This window comes from Cnephaeus nilssonii (genome assembly GCF_951640355.1).
Source record: "Cnephaeus nilssonii genome assembly, chromosome: 13".
In the NCBI taxonomy this organism is placed as follows: Eukaryota; Metazoa; Chordata; class Mammalia; order Chiroptera; family Vespertilionidae; genus Cnephaeus; species Cnephaeus nilssonii.
This window is the reverse complement of record NC_137084.1, coordinates 72,558,986-72,576,929: the sequence shown is the minus strand read 5'-3', so window position 1 is coordinate 72,576,929 and position 17,944 is coordinate 72,558,986. Positions and strand designations below refer to the sequence as shown.

Below are 17,944 nucleotides of genomic sequence, written 5' to 3'. Positions count from 1 at the left end.
AAAGCCAATTTTGAAGCTGTATCAGCTAGTTAAAAGCATATAGTGATCACGTTTGAAAGATAAAAAGAGCCTTCAGGAGAACCATTTTGCCTCACTCAGTTCAATAGCTACTAATTGAAAGTGCCAGCCACACTGTTCTTGCACTTGCTTTGGTGTTAGTTCTGGCTACTCCTTGGTCTCCATCCCTGTCAACTGATTCCATTTCCCTGAAGCATAGCAGATAGTGGGTGTTCAATGTATATTTGTCAATGCATAAACACAACTTTATATATTGCCAGTATCAATGAAAAAATGTTCTAATAATTTTCCCAGAGAACAGAATAATGCTAATAGGAATAAGAACTAAATTAAAGTGACATCCAGGAGAGTTTCTGAAAAGACAAATCAAAATTGTGCAGATTCATTTTCCTTATTAACATAATGCTGCATGAAAAGTGCCCAACAATATTCTGTGTTTAACTCTATGCATAACAAAGACTGCCAGCATCATTCATCTAAGGTCACCACAGAACAGGCCAGATCTTCTGAATCTTTGGGCCTCAGATCTGCACAAGAATTTCTGGCACTTTGACTTGAGTGTCACTTGAAACTTTGAACCCTTTAGGCCTCCATTCATATCATTGTTGGTCACAGCCTCATGTTGAAATCATCCTAATAATCTCTCTCTCTCTCATCCCACATTCTCCTCCCAATATTTTCCTGCACTTCTTACCTTTCTCCAATTTATCTTCCCACTGCTTCCCTCTGTCCCTGACCTTGACACCATTCTTCTTACTGACTTCAGTTTAAACTAAGGACATTTCCAACATCCTCAACCACTTCCCACAGCTTTGTCCAATCTCCAGATAACATCACTCTACCTGATTATATCAGTTCATATACTATAAATTTAGAAAGAAAAGAGTGGCATTCTTTACTATTACATCTTTGCCCCATGAATTAAAAAACCCTCCTCTTTGTAACCATGCTGTAAAAATAGACTGCCTATTTGTCCATTTGGTTTTCTGACTTCTGTCTCATTGCTTTATATTTGTAAAGTGTTGCAGAAGACCGGAGAAAAACCAAGCAACGCTTAGAGAAATGGAGTCACGCTTTATTATTATTATGCTCAGGCCCATAGAAAAATGCCTTTCAAATTCTGGGCAAAGAAACATGGAGGAAGCTTTCCTATTTATACTTTTTCTAGCTCTTTGGTTCCCAAATAAGGGTTTTTTTGGTCCCCTTTGCAAGTTCTTAAAGAGCCCTATGCGCTGGGGCTTTGAGACCTCAACCAAAGGCCTGGCCTGGCACCAGCATTGATAACTTGTCTGGGGAACGTTTATGGCCTCTCTGGAATGGGAGTAGTCTTATTTTCCTTATTATTTAAGCAAGCAAGTGTTTACAGAAGTCAAAATAGCAGGGTTAGAATTTCAAACAGCAGTTTTTTTGTGTGGGTTTTTTTTTTGGGTTTTTTTTAAAATTTCTTTATTGATTAAGGTATCACGTATTTGTCCTCATGCCCCCATTCCCATCCCCCACCCCTCCCCACACATGCCCCCACCCCGCTGTTGTCCCCAACCGCTGGTTAGGCGCATATGCTTGCACACAAGTCCTTTGGTTGATCTCTCCCCTTTACCCCCACCCTCCCCTACCCTCCCTCTGAGGCCCGACAGTCTGATCCGTGCCTCCTTGTTTCTGGATCTGTTCTTGTTCATCAGTCTATGTTGTTCATTATTTCCCCTAGATGAGTGAGATCATGTGCTATTAGAAATACACTTATAAGAACTGAAAATGAGACAAGCAGTAATGGTTATGGTGACAGGAAATGAATCAGTCTGTAGTGAGTTTCTTTCTGGGCCAACAGTTCTTTTGAGACCCAATTACAATGTCCAACAGTTCCTTATGTGTACATGTCAGCACTAACATTACAGTTTTGGATGGTGGACAAATGGTGGTAATGCAGGTCCGACTCTCTCTGGTTTGGTCCTGGGCAACCTGCAGTGATGCACAGCTGCTAACTGCTAGTAAGGGAAGACCACGTCAGCGTCTTCCATCTCTGGACTGCTTCTCTTCTGTCTTCATGGCTGGAGTAGTCCTGTCGATTCCTCTCTAAACAGCAGTTTTTATATAAGATGGATGCTTCAAAAGGACTGTGGCATTTGGCTACTTTTTTCTTTACACCCTAAGTTTTATCACCTTCAGCAACTTCAAGGTCAGTGCAGATGCTGTATTTAAGCCCTAGTCCTGCAGTTCCTTGATTCCCATTGGTCTTAGTCCCTATCTTATTAAGTTACTCATACCAGTAGACATGTAGCAGGCCATATTATTATTTACCTTGTTGTCTTACTCTAGATGATAACTAAATTCTCTCCTTCCTTTCTTATCCTAATCACTGAAAACAGTGGCCTTTAATCCCTTATTTAACCCCTTTATTTTGCTCCATCACTTCACTAAAATATCCTTCCCAAAGTCACAATAAACATCTTGCAGCCATATAAACTAAACATTCTCAATATGGAACTAAGCCAATTGATCTTTTCAGTCTTTAGTTTTTCCCCTAAGCCTCTATTTCTTCCTCCTCAGTCTACTTTATGCTCCTCTTTTTCTTCAACCAAAACTTACGTGTTGATATTACTCAGGATTACCTTGTGCCCCTTTCTCTTCTCATAGGACTTATTTCACCTGGTTGATCTCACAATTATTAAATGTCTACAATCACCTATGTACACTATTAACTCAAAAATATCTAACTTCTAATCTAGTCCCATATATCTAATTTCCTACTGGTCATCTCTTTTTGACTTCTCAATTGCCACATGTCAAATTCCTCATTTTTTACTCTACATCTCTACCTCTTCTTGTATTTCATGTCTCAGTGACTGGCACAACTATTTATCCAATCTCCCAAATTAGAAACATGAAAATCATTCTAATACCCCTTTTCTTCATTATTCTCACATCCAATTAATCAAGATCTTAAATTTCTTGTATCTCCCAAATATTTCTTTACTCTGTTCCATGCTCTTCATCCATATTATGGACTGACTTAAGTCAATGGCTCATAATTTTTCACTGTTGTCATAATTGTCTCCTAATAGGTCTCCTTACTCCTTGCCTCACATATCCCCTTTTAGTCCATTTTCTACATGTCTGCCAGAGTGATTATCCTAAAATATAAATAACTCTCCTGATTCAGTATATAAATAGAAACTGAAGCCACTGGAATTGCTGAGCATCAAGGTAGAAAGTATAGACCTATAGTTTCCAAACAGTGTGCATGAGAATCACCTGAAGAACCTATTTAAAACATAGATTATTGGGCCCCATCCGAGTTTCTGATTAAGTGTGATGATTAGTTTTGTGTTAACTTGGTTAGGAGTTTAGGAACCTCATAGTTCAGAAGTCTGACATCAAGGTGTCAGCAAGGTTATTATTTCCTTCTAGAAGCTGAAGGATAATCTGTTCCATGCCTCTCTCCTATCTTCTGGTCATTACTAGCAATGGCATTCCTTTGATTACAATTGCATCTTTCCAATCTGCATCTATCTTCACAAATTCTCCCGTGTGCCATTCCCATATCTAAATCTCTCCCTCTCATAAAGACACTAGTCATTGGATTGAGGGTCCACACTGATCCAGTAAGACCTTAACTTGATTACATCCATAAATACTATTTCCAACTAACATTACATTCACGTACCTACCATTGGAACTTCAACATACCTTTTCAGGACAGAGTTCAACACAGCACATGGTTTTGGAGAGTGGAGGAGGATAGACTAAAGAGCCACAATAAAGTTGGCAGGCAGTGTTGAGAGTCCAGAAGGGACTGAGAATTTAGAATAACACCAATCTCGCAAAACTCTGGGGGGTGAGGGAATATATGGGAGTGGGGGGGGGGGCAATGGTAAGATATGTACACATATAATACCTTAATAAAAAAAATTGGGAAAAAATAGAATAACACCAATCTGCATAGGTATGTGAGTGAAATGGTGATCATGGAATTTGAAGTGGGGGAAAAAAAAGTTATGAAAGACAAATTGTAAAGGGAGTGGACTTCAAGTCCTGAGGATTATAAACACTAGCAACAAGTTGGGAAGCTTGGGGATTCTAGTCCCTGAGTTGGTGTTTGAATTTGTCATTATAAAAAGAGATGGCTCGGTCAAGAATATTGTGACAGCCCTAGCCGGTTTGGCTCAGTGGACAGAGCATCAGCCTGAGGACGGAAGGGTCCCTGGATCTATTCCGGTCAAGGGCACATGCCCGGGTTTCAGGCTCAATCCCCAGTAGGGGGCATGCAGGAGGCAGCCAATCAATGGTTCTCTCTTATCATTGATGTCTCTGAAATAATATATATATATATATATATATATATATATATATATATATATATAAATTTTTTTTATTTTTTTTTAAAGAATACTGAGACACAAGTGTTTGAGATGGAAGTGGAAGAGGTGAATGGGGTGATGAGGACACAGAACAAAGTGGCCAAAGATTTTAAGGATTCTTCACTTGGACACCAAAATTCCTTGGGAACTTCCTACGATTACCAATGGTAGAGATGAGTCAATGAATGTGACCAAGAACAGTAATGAAAAGAAGACAATGATTTTGGGTGTCCACTTCAAAGGTGCAAGAGTGTTTTTTGTTTTTCAATTGATAGTATTATAGATATATTATCTCCCATCCCCCCCCCCACCTCCTCCCAGCCCTTACCCCACCTCACAGGTATTCACTACCCTATTGCCCGTGTCCATGGGCTATGCATGTAAGTATGTAAGTTCTTTGGTTTATCTCTTCTCATCCTCCCAACCCCACATCGAGGTATGTCAGCCTGCTCCATGCCTGCAAGGATTTTTTGTTTGCCATATATTATATATATATATATATATATATATATATATATATATATATATATATATATATATATATGAATAAAGCAATGATCTAGAAATGGCATAGGAAGCAGAGAACTTAAAGCCAACAACTCATAGGAGGTCTCATAGGAGGGCACCAGAGTACATAGCTAATACATTTGAATTAAAATCCTTGTCACTCTTTTTACTTGTAGAATCAAGAGAAACAGTAGGTCTGGGTCAGAATGCAGATCATCTTTAATGGGAAAGAGAATCCTCCAAATGGCAATTACCTCAGGGAATGCAAGGCCATGCCAAATCCACTTCTGGTACAAGCGCCAATAGCACAGCCAAAGGAACAGTCACAGGGTACACACATGGCCAGGGCTCATACCTATAGTCTAGGAGCAGTGTTCAGACAAGTGGGGAATGAGTCATAAGCTGAGCAGACTGATGTTGACTTTAACATTTTTATTCAAAAGTTCCCTATGGAGACTTTGGAAGACATAACAGTACCAATTTTATATGGTAAAATATTCCAATTTTATTCAGCAAAATTCATTTTAATATGTTTAAATTATGGTAGAGAATGGTAGAAATGGTCAAGTCCCTGGATCTGAAAAAGCTTTGCTCTGCTGATTGCCACACAAGGATAAAAAATGGAAAGGTCAAGGAAAGCAACATGATTCAAGAAAAATTAATGGAATATTTGCCCTGGCCGGTTTGGCTCAGTGGATAGAGCGTCGGCCTGGGGACTGAAAGGTCCCAGGTTCGATTCCGGTCAAGGGCATGTACCTTGGTTGCGGGCACATCCCCAGTAGGAGGTGTGCAGGAGGCAGCTGATCAATGTTTCTCTCTCATTGATGTTTCTGGCTCTCTATCCCTCTCCCTTCCTCTCTGTAAAAAATCAATAAAATATATATAAAAAAAAAAAAAAAGAAAAATTAATGGAATATTTGGAGGGCAGCTTCACAAACATTTAATCATGTTGGTAAGAGAAAATCTTAAAGTAGGCAAAGAACATTTGAGGACTTGATACATGATTCAGAAGGGAACGGGAGACTCATTTTAGGTAGAACACATTTGCAATACTACTAAGTTGCTCTCAAGTTTTAAACTGTATTTTCATAATACTAATGCTATTATTCCATACATGGTGAGAGTCAAGCATGGCATATGTTTGATGTAACAGAGACTAGAACAATGGGGCTCAGAGACAATTACTGTCCACATCACCCGGCAGGTAAGTGGAGCTGGGACTGGACCCCGATCTTTCCAGCACTCTGCTCCTCTTGCACTTCATGCCCTGTTTATTCTCAGGACATGATAAAGGCAGTACTTTGGAGAAATATATTCTGGAAGTGTCATACAGGGGGAATTAGGAAGGAAGGAACTGAGAGACAGGAGGCTACTGCAATACAGGTTGTAAATGCCACAGGTGAGGTTGGAGGAGGTTGATCAGAAGCATCAGAAGACAAGACAGGACTTGATCAATAACCTGGGTAGAATGAGGAAGGCAAAAAAACTATGAAGCATAGGCAAAGCAGGTATCATTAAGCCCGTTTTATAGAGGAGGAAATCAAATCACAGACAAGTTAAATGTTTCACAAGTAGTATGTGGCAAAGCTACAGCACATAACTACACCTCCAAACTTTCACTACAACTTCTCCATAGAGCTCTTACACTAAAAACTTGGGTCAGGATTAATGTCATTTTTCAGGTATTTAATTAATTAAACTGATGAGGCACTGTTTCCTTTCTTATAAAAGTAGGCATAGATGACTTAGCTGAAGGGTTGTTCTGAGGAGTATATAAAAGAATGTATGAAAAGCAGGCAGCATAGTGCCTAACACAAATGTTAGGTCCCCTGCCCCCATTCACCATGATAAGGTTCTCTTCCAGGCTGGATAACCTCAACGCTCATAGCACAAGTCTTACTTGAAATGATAAGCTTCCAGAGAGTTAGTATAGGCAAATTTTATTTCTAGAGTAGAAGCATTTATTTCAGTTATAGAAAAATAACACTATGTCAAGTCAAGGTAACTAAGCAGAAGTCTATTTTTCCTTGTGTACCCATACTCCGATATCACATATGGTTTCAAGACATTCTTACATTAACAAGGAACAAACGCAGAATCACGGTAATATCTGTCAACAAAAGGGATATATTAAAGCTACACATCAGCCCTGGAAATCAGAAAATACAAAGTGATCTCGTGCAGTGATTCTCAACTTTGGTGTGTATTAGAATCACCTGGCTTGTGGAAAAAGGACCTCAGGGGGCTTTAAAGCAAATCACCAGGTTAAGCAAAAGCCCTTGGTCTCGGAACAAATACCGTACCAAAGGGACTGAAGATAAAAACTTTGTTCCTCAGGCAGGAGCAAAGACAAAACACACTACAGTATATGAGATCAGCCCTTCATTCAGTGTGTGACTTCTCTGAGCCTCAAATTAAGGAATATTAGGTACTACCCTCAAGAACTGTTCTACAGTTTAGGTCAGACAGTGCTTCCCTAATTCATAACACACAGCCACTATTATCATTATTTCATCATCATCATGAATCAGAGGACATTCTCTCCCACCCCTACTCCCAAAAAACTATTATTTATTTTAAAAATCAAATAACCACTCACTGAGTTCAAGCTCATGGACTACTGGTACCATTTTTACATTGGCATCATTTTTACTAGCTTCAACCATTCACTTACTTGAAGATTTCAGTACATGGTTGAAATGACAATTTTACAATGGATTCAAAGAAGAAAGGGAACTAAAGCTTAAAAAGTGTGTGTTGCTTCTAAAGCACCAATAGTTAGATGAATGAACTGTTTTTCAAAGTAACTCATTTTGGACAATCACTGATGTTCCCTGTATTGTTTCTGAAGCAGGTTATTTATAGATGGAAACATGGAAATAAATTATCTATAACTTCCATCACTTTCTAAATTCTACATACTACACAGTAATGTTTCATAAAGTTTGCTGGCCATTTAAGTAACTACCCACACAAATATCTGAGATTTAATATTCTGAAACTATAAAACAAAGCCATAGAGGTGCACAGTCAGGCTGGGATAGGGTTTCCCCCCTCAGTAATACTGACATTTCTGTTGGACAATTCTTTTTGTGGCGGGTTATCCTGTGCACTGCCGGACGTAGGCATCCTTGGCCTCTACCCACGACGTGCCAGCAGCAACGCCCCCACCTCCCAGTTCTGACAACCAAAAATTGCCAAACATTGCCAAATGTCCACTGGGGGCAAAAATCACCCCCAGCTGAGAATCACTGAGCTAGAATTTTACGCAGACATGATTGTAAACTGAGTGCACAGATTATACACACTATGTAATTTCACTACTTTAGTGTACAGGGCAATAGCTCCTGCTATGCTGTCTATGCTAGGGCACGTAATTTTTACATAATACACTATTAAGCATACAGTTACCCACATACAACTATCTTTTTTCCTACTGAAACACTGACATTAAATGGGGAAAAAAACCCAGCTAATCCTGCGACCATCTTCATATTACCTGATACAGAGAAAAACCTATGGTTTACAAACACTTGCTAATGGAGACCTAGAGAAATCACTGCAAGTGTCCTTCCTTCTGAATTCGGAGTCTCTCTTTCTCTACTTGTAAGCGTTCCTTTTCAATCTGCAGCTTCTCCGATTCAAATTTCAAAAACTGCAGCCTATCTTTTTCCAGTTGCAAGCGTTCTCTCTCGAGTTTTAACTTCTCTGTTTCTATGTCCTGGGGTTGAAGTATGGGCTTTTCTCCTTGACCGAGTTCATTTTCCAAAGACGGTTTCTCCGAGTTGACTATCTGTAACCTGAGCTTCTCTCTCTCAATCTGCAGCCTCTCCTTCGCCAGCTGCAGCCGCTCGTGCTCCATGTCTAAGTGCCGCAGCCGCTCTTTCTCGATCTGCAGGCGCTCCTTTTCAACCTGCAGTCTTTCGGCCTCGATATCCAGCCGTCGCTTTTCCAACTCAAGCTTCTGTTTCTCTATGTTTACAAGCAAATGGGGCTCATCATAGGCAGATCTAGATGGTGTTGAGTTTAGAGTAAAAAACTCATCGATGTGAGGGAAGTCAGGAAGTTCATTTTCCCTCCGGGAATCTGGTATGACCGATGACAGTATTTCCTCCTCCTCCTCGATCTCAAACTAAAAGAAAAAAAGCAATTTTCAGTATTATTTCTATCTCATAATTGTTATTTGTCTAAATATTTCTTAAAATCTTTTTGTATTGTTTGAGGACATAAAACCATTTACTTTGCATTTTGAATAATTTTGCAATGAATTAGCTGATGTCACTAACAGATAATTGAGAGAAGTATATTTAGGTGAGAAGAAAGAGATTAATGATATAAAGAATAGAAAATGGAATGAGTTTATATTCTATTTTGAAGTTAGCTTGAAAATGTGGGAGTTTCTTAACAGCTCCTGGACTATAATGAACTCACACATCACAACTGAAGAAATTAAATGAATAAAAGGGCTCACAGGCTAATACTTACCTCAGGACTCTGGGGATCTCTTTCTTCCTCTTCCACTTTGACCTCAGTTAAGGATCCACCTGCATCCCTGAAATCTGCCACATTTTGCCAATCAAAATTTGCTTCATTTCGGAATCCAATCTTTTCATCTATCTCTTCTGTAAGAGAGTCATCTAAATCAGATGAAGGAAGGGGAAACCCAGAACCAACCAGCTTAATGTTGGCTTTCATCCTCTTTCTCTTCATAAGTGCTCGCCAGTCAAGGTACCTCCTTTTCACTTCGGTCCCCGTCCTCTGTTCTCCTTCTCCCACGGCATTCACACACTGTGCGATCTCCTCCCAAGCCATGCGCTTCATCACATTAATTGTTGTGTTGAGTTGCTTGGAAAAAATGACTTCTTTCCTTTTTGTAATTTCTTTCAAAAGAGTCTGAGTTTCTTGAACACTAAAATTGCTTTTCCTTTTCCTTTTCAACTGCTTCATATTTCTAACTTAAATGCAGTTTTTAATGTAAGAGAAGATAGGATTAGAATTTTAGGAATGCTACAAAGTACAAAAATCAAGGTACTTCGTTTAAATCAGTTTCTGTTCCATAGTAGCAAAGGCAGGCTGGATAATTCCTAGAGAAAAAAGTAAAAACAATCAACCTGTAACTTCTGCAATGTACTTCAGCCCACTCAGCTATATACTTTTTTTTTTAAACCCTCTAAATATGGCTCAAAACTGCCAACATTTACTTCTGCCCTACAGTACCATCTTCTCACCTGGGCTTCTGTAATGATTCCTAACTAATTCACTCTTGATCTACTTCCTACTTCTCCAGCTCCTTCTCCCCAATCCATCCTTAGTCCAACTACACTGGCGTTCTTTTAGTCACCCATTCTCATCCAGCTCTTTCCCTGTTCAGGGCATTTGTGCACACTGTCCCCCCTGCCTAGGAATGGACTGCTCTCTTCTTGGCCTACTAATTCCTCCTCATGCTGCAGCTCCCAGACTAGACATCTGTTCCTCAGTGAAACTTTCGCTGGCAAGTCAAATCGCTCTAACAGAAGCTATGACTACACACCTTCCTTCCTTGTCCTCGCTAAATGTCACATTTGTGTTTACATGTAGCCAAGAGTCTCTCTCCCCATTTCACTAGAAGTTTCGTGAGGGTGGCAAGGTTCTGCTCACCGTCACCTTCCCAGAGTCTTGCAGAGTTTCCGGCACACAGCAGACATAGCATAAATAATTTTTTAATGAAAGAATGAGCCAATTTGTCAAAATGACCACTAGTTTGAGATGTCAAAAAGGAAAATTCAGACTGTAGAATAATTTTAGAGGGACATTAAAAGGCTGGCTAAAAAATCCATAAAATTCAGAAACAACTATAGACAATGTAATTTGATCAGAGAAATGACAACTACTTATATTTTACTATTTCTCAAATTAAAACTCATTTTTAGGTTACATCTACACATAAATACCAAGCTTGTTATAAAATTCCCGAAAAACAATAAAACTATTGTAAGAATACAACAGAATTAAAGGGGTAACATTAAAATGGCAAGCCACCCGACCTAATTAATCAGTTAAAAAAAAAAGATCACCAATTAAATTTTTTAATAATTATATTCTTAAACCTTATGGAAACCAATGCACATTTTCATGGTTCCCCATTGAAATTCTGTCACTCAATGCTCATCACATCCTCTCCCTCCTTCAATCCAAACCACCTAAACAAAAGCTCCTAACATCAAGCAAAACAAAGTTGAAGGCTATATTTGTTTCTAATTAATGCTTTTAATTATTTGCCTTTCTTTGAAGAACTTCTCAGTACCTTACAAATGTCCTAGACCATTTTAATAGCAGAGTTAAAGGCAAGTAAGTATACTTGGAGCCTCCATGAAATAAATTTTAAAACAGACATGGCTAAGTTTTAATATAAATTCTGAATGGGAATGATCCTCTTGTAAACATTTCTCTTACATGGATGCAAGACAGAATGTTTCTCCAGTTTCCAGAAACTCATGCTGTCAAAGCATCAAAGAGGGTATATGCACTGAAGTTTGTTATACACACACACACACACACACACACACACACACACACACACACTGAGTGGCCAGGTTATTATGCATTTAGAGATCATAATAATCTGGCCACTCAGTGTATATATTAGAGGCCCAGTGCATGAATTCGTGCATGGGTCGAGTCCGGCCAGCCTGGCCAGGGGGAGGGGACATTGGTGGTTGGCCGGCCTGCCTGCTGGTCGAATGGACAATTTGCATATTAGCCTTTTATTACATAGGATATACACTGAGTGGCCAGATTATTATTCGTTCAGAGATCATAATAATCTGGCCAATCAGTGTATATCTGATTCCCTTAGGTTATATCTCCTTCCACTTTATTAGCAGCAGCTTGTGATCCCTAAATCTTAGAAATGCATTGCTAAGTTTTGAGATTCAACTATTTTGGAAGATTTTCAAAAAGAGCAGATGCTAATATATGTGGAAGGTTCTGATAAAGTTCTGTATACAGGCAGGAAAACACTTCAAAGCTTCAACCAGGTAGGTTTCACTCTACCATGGTTTCTCCTCTTAAATACTTTAATATCGGCCAATTTAAAATTCTTATTAATGTAAAAAGTATTTCTCTAGTATTGGCAATTCAAATAATATCTCCTACTGAAGCAAAACATAACAATTGAGTAAGATTAACTAAAGTTAATTGAAAAGTAAACACATATTTTTTACCATTGTTTGAGTCTTTTCTGTTTAGGACTTAAAAGTGAATGCAAAGTCCTTATTTCCAAACTCAAATAAAAAGGTATTTTTATTACAATTTCACTGAAGTTTTTCAAGTTCCCAGTAATCTCTGTTTAACTGACTCTATGTATGTAATAACATCACCAAAAAGATGCCCATCACTATCTTTTTGTTTCCAATTACTCATGTGGCATAATTATACGAACTGCCACTTGCTGCTGAAATGGAGGTCAGAGAGAACTGAAATTTCAAAAGAGCAGAAAACGAACTCTCAAAAAATCAGTCAATTTCACACTCCTATAAAAAGGGCAAAGCATTCAAAAACAAAAAAGATTGCAAGCAAATCAATTCTAATGTAGACTTCCAGCTCAGTGGTTGAGCATCCACCTATGAACCCAGAGGTCACTGTTTGATTTCCAGTCGGGGCACATGCCTGGGTTGCGGGCTCCATCCCCAGGAGGGGGCATGCAGGAGGCAGTCAGTCAATGCTGTTTCTCTCTCTCATTGATCTTTCTATGTTTCTTCCTTTCTCACTCTCTAAATATCAATTTAGCCTGGCCAGCGTGGTCCAGTGGTTGAGCATTGACCTATGAACCAGGTGGTCACGGGTTCGATTCCTAGTCAGGGCACATGCCTGGATTGTGGGCTTAATCCCCAATAGGGGGAGTGTAGGAGGCAGCCAATCAATGGTTCTCTCTTATCATGGATGTTTCTCTCTCTCTTCCCTCCCTTCCTTTCTGAAATCAATAAAAATATATTTTTTTAAAAATCAATTTAAAAAACATTTTTTAAAAAGAAACAAGTAAAAATTATTATACTTTATTTAACCCAATATAGCAAAATACTATCATTTAAATACATAATCAATATAAAAAGTAATGCAGATATTTTACTTTTTTTCATTGTTTTCAAAATCCAGTGGGTATTTTACACTACATTTTACAGTGCAATTTGGACGAACCACACCCAGATTTATGTGGCTACTGGCTACTGTATTAACAGCACAGTTCCGGCTTTCGTGATCCCTGCCTCAGGACTATCATATGCATTCCTTTAGCCCAGCCTCCCAACTCTCAGGGTCCATGCTCTTTTGTCTGGCCAATGACTACTTATCCTCAGCCCGTGGCTTAAATATCTGTCCAAGATGCCTTCACTGTTCTCATTCATCTAACTCTAACGTCTTTGCTACATGCTTCCACTATCAAGCTGTATTATAATCATTTATTTTACATTAGAAGCAATAAGGGATCACAGAAGACTATAGTACTCCAGCTATTAATTTATAATCTTGTAAAACATTGTACATAAAAAATTTACATGAAAAATTATATTGAAGACTACAAGCTAGAAGTTGTGATGTGAATACAGACTACCTAGACTTGTATGTTAATTCTACCATTTACTAGCTCTATGTTCTTAAGCAAATTACTTAACCTTATAAACTTATTTCCTCATCTATAAATGGGAAAAATAGTGAATTAATACACATGATGTTTTAATGATTAAAATAGATAATCCAATTAAGAATATTACAATGCCTAAGATATAGTAAGCCCTCAAGAAATACCAACTATTAGCCATTTCCAAGTACAGTGTCTGGATACAGTAAGCAAATATTTCATTACTGGATGAATGTGAATATATAAAAAGTGCAACAAGAGAAGTACTAACAAAATACACTGGGTGTTCAGAAAAAGTAGAGATGTTTGGTGGGATCAAGGATGTGAGAAATCAGCATTTAATTTGGATCTTATAAAACAAAAAGACTAAATAGAGACAGTTATAAAGAGGAGAAACTAGGTTGGGGCCAAATGTCAACAAATCTTTAATGCTGGCTTACTAATACCTTTTCCTCTGCTAGAACACTTACTACAAGAGATAAATATATCTATGAAAGTTCAGATATATTTTTGAAATTCAAGCAGGTTACCTTCTATATGGAGGCAATGTTACTGTACTAATATATAAACTGTAATACATAAAATATAATGTGTCTAATAATAAATGATTACAGTTGTCAAGAGAATCCTAATTTATGCAGATATCCATCCTCAGATTTTGCTGCTCTTAGACTATGAGATCAATTTAGTAATTGGACTCTGATAAACGTATCATACCTGGCAAACATAACAGTCCTCTTAAAACTATGCCTGAGTCAACATGTTTTTACAATTTGGCAGCATTTGTTATTCGCATTTCCTATTTTTTCCCAACGATCTGTAGCTCCATGCCTCTATCTTACAAAAGCGGTATCTCTTTGTCCCTAACTGTTCTATGTTAAACTGATGGACTATTTCACTGACCAAATGCACTTTAACACACATATTTAACTTTACTGAAATTGATATTGGCATGTATCTTGGATTTCTAGCCAGTCCTGGCTTAGTAGTATAAAATCCTTGACATCTTCTAACGAATGGTGGAAAGCACCTTAAGTTTAAATTTGGTAGCTATGCTTGCAGGGATAGAAACTAACCAACTAACCTTTATTTCCATTACTGTAGTTTGTGTGTGTGTTTTTTTCCTATCCTCTCCTTTACATTTTGGTATTCATATAACAGAGCCTGGGTTTTCTCTCATCCATTATCCAATTCTTTACTCAAAAATATCTGTTGAGCTCCTACTATGTGCCAGGCACATATTCTTGGTTCTGGGTATATAATGCCTCATAAAATGTGAAAAGATGCTATTTTTTATGTCAAATGCTATCCCTTTTATACTGGTGGCCTTCCCTATCTTTACAGAAGGGAAATCAGTAGTTGCACCCTCTAAAAATTCATAAATCTCCCGTGCTCGGTCACAGCGAACAGCCATTTTCCTGAACCCAATCTCACAATCATTCTTTACTGGTTGGAAGTCGGTATAATAAGTAGTTCACTTACGTAATCCTTTTGAAGATGATGTACCGCCAATGGCATATGATAACTGGTCAATTTTTTCTCAAGGACTAACACTGGAGAATGAAGTTCCTAAATATTGCATAATAAGACAGAATTAAAAGATCTGAGGAAAATCAGGCAGTAAATTCTGGGTCCAAAAAAAAAAAAGGGGGGGGGGGAGAGGGGGGTTAATTCATTAGGCCATTCAAGAAAAAAAGCATCACAACATCTACAAGCTGCCCCCACCTGACCCACCACCCCAACCACCAGGTAGGACAGCGATTTTCAATCAGTGCGCCAGGGCACACCGACCTGCAGCAAGGAATTTAAAAACGTGCAATACCTGACTGGTCGAAGGCACCCACTCTTTTCCTTTACATCGTCAATTTTTAAAATATGACAGCCAATTCAATAATAGACATCAAAATTATATTTCCTTTTTTGTCAAATCGGCAAATATATATATATATATATATATATATATATATATATATATATATATATATATAAATTTTATTTATTTATTTTTTTTGGTGTGCCCCAGAATTTTGGTAGTTCACGTGTGCCAAGAGGTGAAAGGGGTTGAAAATCGCTGCTATTCACTACCTTGCCGTATAAAATGCTCTTCTCTAGAACTTGCAGTAGGTAAGTAACCAAAGTTTCCTTAAGGTCGCCAGACACCTGATTAATCAAGTACCCCTCACCCCCTCCTGCCGCTTCCCTGGGGACCGCCCGGCGACCATCCCCGGGAAGAAGCCAGAACTGAACTCCCAGGAGGCCTCGGGCGCCGGGAGTCGCACCTGCCTCGGTCACAGCGCTGCGGCTGCCCCCACAGGAGACGGGGCGACCTCAGACAGCCTCTCTCCAGAGACTACATGCGTGTCCCGACCAGGTGCCCGCCAACTTCTGCATCCCGTTCCCGCAGCGGCCTGGGCCCGCCCCACCCTCCGGGTCAGGCTGCAGCCGCGACTGGTGCTTCTCCCCAGCGTCGCAGTCCCGCTACGCCGCAGAGCCGGGGCCGAGCCGGCTGCGGGGGAACCCAGCCGCCGGCCGCTGACCCCGTGGGCACCTTCCTCGCTGCGAGGGCACCAACCGTCTGCGGAGCTGCCGCCTCGCCCGGGTCGGAGCCACGCACCTGCGACCCTGAGGCACCTCCGCCCTGCCGCTGCTCAGAGGTCTAGGAAAAAAGATGCTTCATTGACTCCCCGCCCCCCTCCTTCGCCCGCCCCCTTGCCACCACCCATTGGCTGGCGCGGCTGCCACTCGTTGGGTGCGGCTCGCCCATTGGCCCGGAGGGTACTGCCTTTCTGGCCGACGGCCCGCCCCAGGTCTGGCCTCACAATGGGAGACGAGTCCCCAACCGGTTCCGGGTTAGTGCCCTGGAATTCCTCCCCCGTGATTCGCGGCCTCCCGCCCTGCGCTCAGTCTTTGGCGCGCAGCTCTGTCAGTCAAGGGTGCTCTCGGACAGGATTGGACCTTCACGATCAGCCGGCCGCGCGGTTCCGCCTGGTTGGGTCGCTTGCCGCGCCCTCTCCAAACTCTACTCCTGTCCTTGACCCTCAACTTGTAAAAGGGCAGAGAGGAAGTGGGACTCCGGCGCGGCCTCCGCGGGTGCCCAGCCCAGCCCAGCATCACTTTCTGCTCAAGCCACTGCAACAGAGTTTGGCCTCAACCATTGCTCTGAGGTTTCCCTTGCCAAGGTCGCCAGTGCTTTCCTTATGGCTAAATCCGGGCATCACTCCTCAGTCCTTATCTTTATTTCACCTGACTCCTCAAAACATATTTGACTTGTTGACTGTTTCTTCATTGTTTTCCACAATGCGTGCTTCTCCGGGGTTTCCTCCCTCTAGGTCCTCTTTTCTTTTTTTAATATTTTTAAAATACTTTTATTCAGGGTTTTTGGAGAGCAGAGGGATGGGGAGACATTGACCTTTTGCCTGCTGCACGCCACCTGCCGGGGATGGAGATGGGCACGTGCCCTGATCTGGAATGGAATGAGTGTCCTTTCACTGCACAGGATGATGCCCAACCAACTGAGCCATACTGGCCAGGGCAGAGTATATTCTGGTTTTTTGTTTGTTCATTTTTTTAATTCTTTATTGTAGGAAGTATTATACTAGTATATGTCCTTTTTCCCCCCACTGACCTGCTCCAGACCTCCCCCACCCCAGGCTTTCACCACCTTATTGACTGTGTCCATGGGTTATGCATATATGCATACAAGGTCTTTGGTTGATTACCTCCCACCCACCCACTCTCCCCCACGTTCTCCAAGATTCCGCACTCTGTTCCATGATTCCACGTCTCTGGATCCAGTCTATTCATCAGTTTATTTTGTTACTTAGATTCCACATCTGAGTGAGATCATGTGATACTTGTCTTTCTCTGACTGACTTATTTCACTTAGCAGGATACTCTCCAGGTCCCTCCATGCTCTCTCAAAGAGTAAAGAGATTCTTCTTTTTTACTGCTGCATAGTATTCCATGGTGTAAATGTACCACTGCTTTTTATCCACACATCTACTGATGGGCACTTGGGCTGTTTCCAGATTAGGTGCTCTTTTCTATCCCCCTTTGCAGTTGCCTGTCTTTCATTGTCATTTCTGGTTTTGGTAATGGATCTGTTACCCCACCCTATTGAGATCCCCAATTACATCAGTCGCCTTCTTACTGCCCTCAGTATCCTGCCAGCTCTACTATAGTCCATTCTTCACATTGTAATCCAGACGGGCTGCTTCAAGTCTTTTTATGTGATCTCAGGTTTTATTTTTCACCAACATCCCCTCTCCACCCTCTTCCTTCTTCTTTACCCCAATTCCTTTGCCTCATTCAGTTCCTAGATTGACAGTTACGTTGGGACTTAGTTTGCACTGCATTGTTTCCACGTGGAAAGATTTCTTGTGGCCTCTTCCCTGCTGTGCCCAGGATTCCTTTTAGAAGTCACTCTGTGAAGGAAATCTTCCATTTTTCC

General features: G+C 40.4%; 1 protein-coding gene across 3 annotated transcripts; it reads right to left on the bottom strand.

The window, feature by feature from the left end:
- Window positions 1-5,753: 5,753 nt before the first annotated feature.
- On the bottom strand, window positions 5,754-16,181 carry MSANTD4 (Myb/SANT DNA binding domain containing 4 with coiled-coils). 3 transcript variants are annotated; one of them, XM_079787362.1, is made up of 4 exons: window positions 16,109-16,181; window positions 14,977-15,063; window positions 9,366-9,964; window positions 5,754-9,012 (listed from the first exon to the last, which is right to left on the bottom strand). In XM_079787362.1, exons 3-4 carry the CDS (start codon window positions 9,825-9,827, stop codon window positions 8,437-8,439), a joined length of 1,038 nt encoding a protein of 345 aa, XP_079643488.1. In that variant the 5' UTR covers window positions 9,828-9,964; window positions 14,977-15,063; window positions 16,109-16,181; the 3' UTR covers window positions 5,754-8,436. The 3 variants fall into 3 exon arrangements, with proteins under 3 accessions (XP_079643488.1, XP_079643487.1, XP_079643489.1); XM_079787361.1 differs by having other exon boundaries at window positions 16,067-16,173; XM_079787363.1 differs by lacking the exon at window positions 16,109-16,181 and adding an exon at window positions 15,774-16,048.
- Window positions 16,182-17,944: the final 1,763 nt, after the last annotated feature.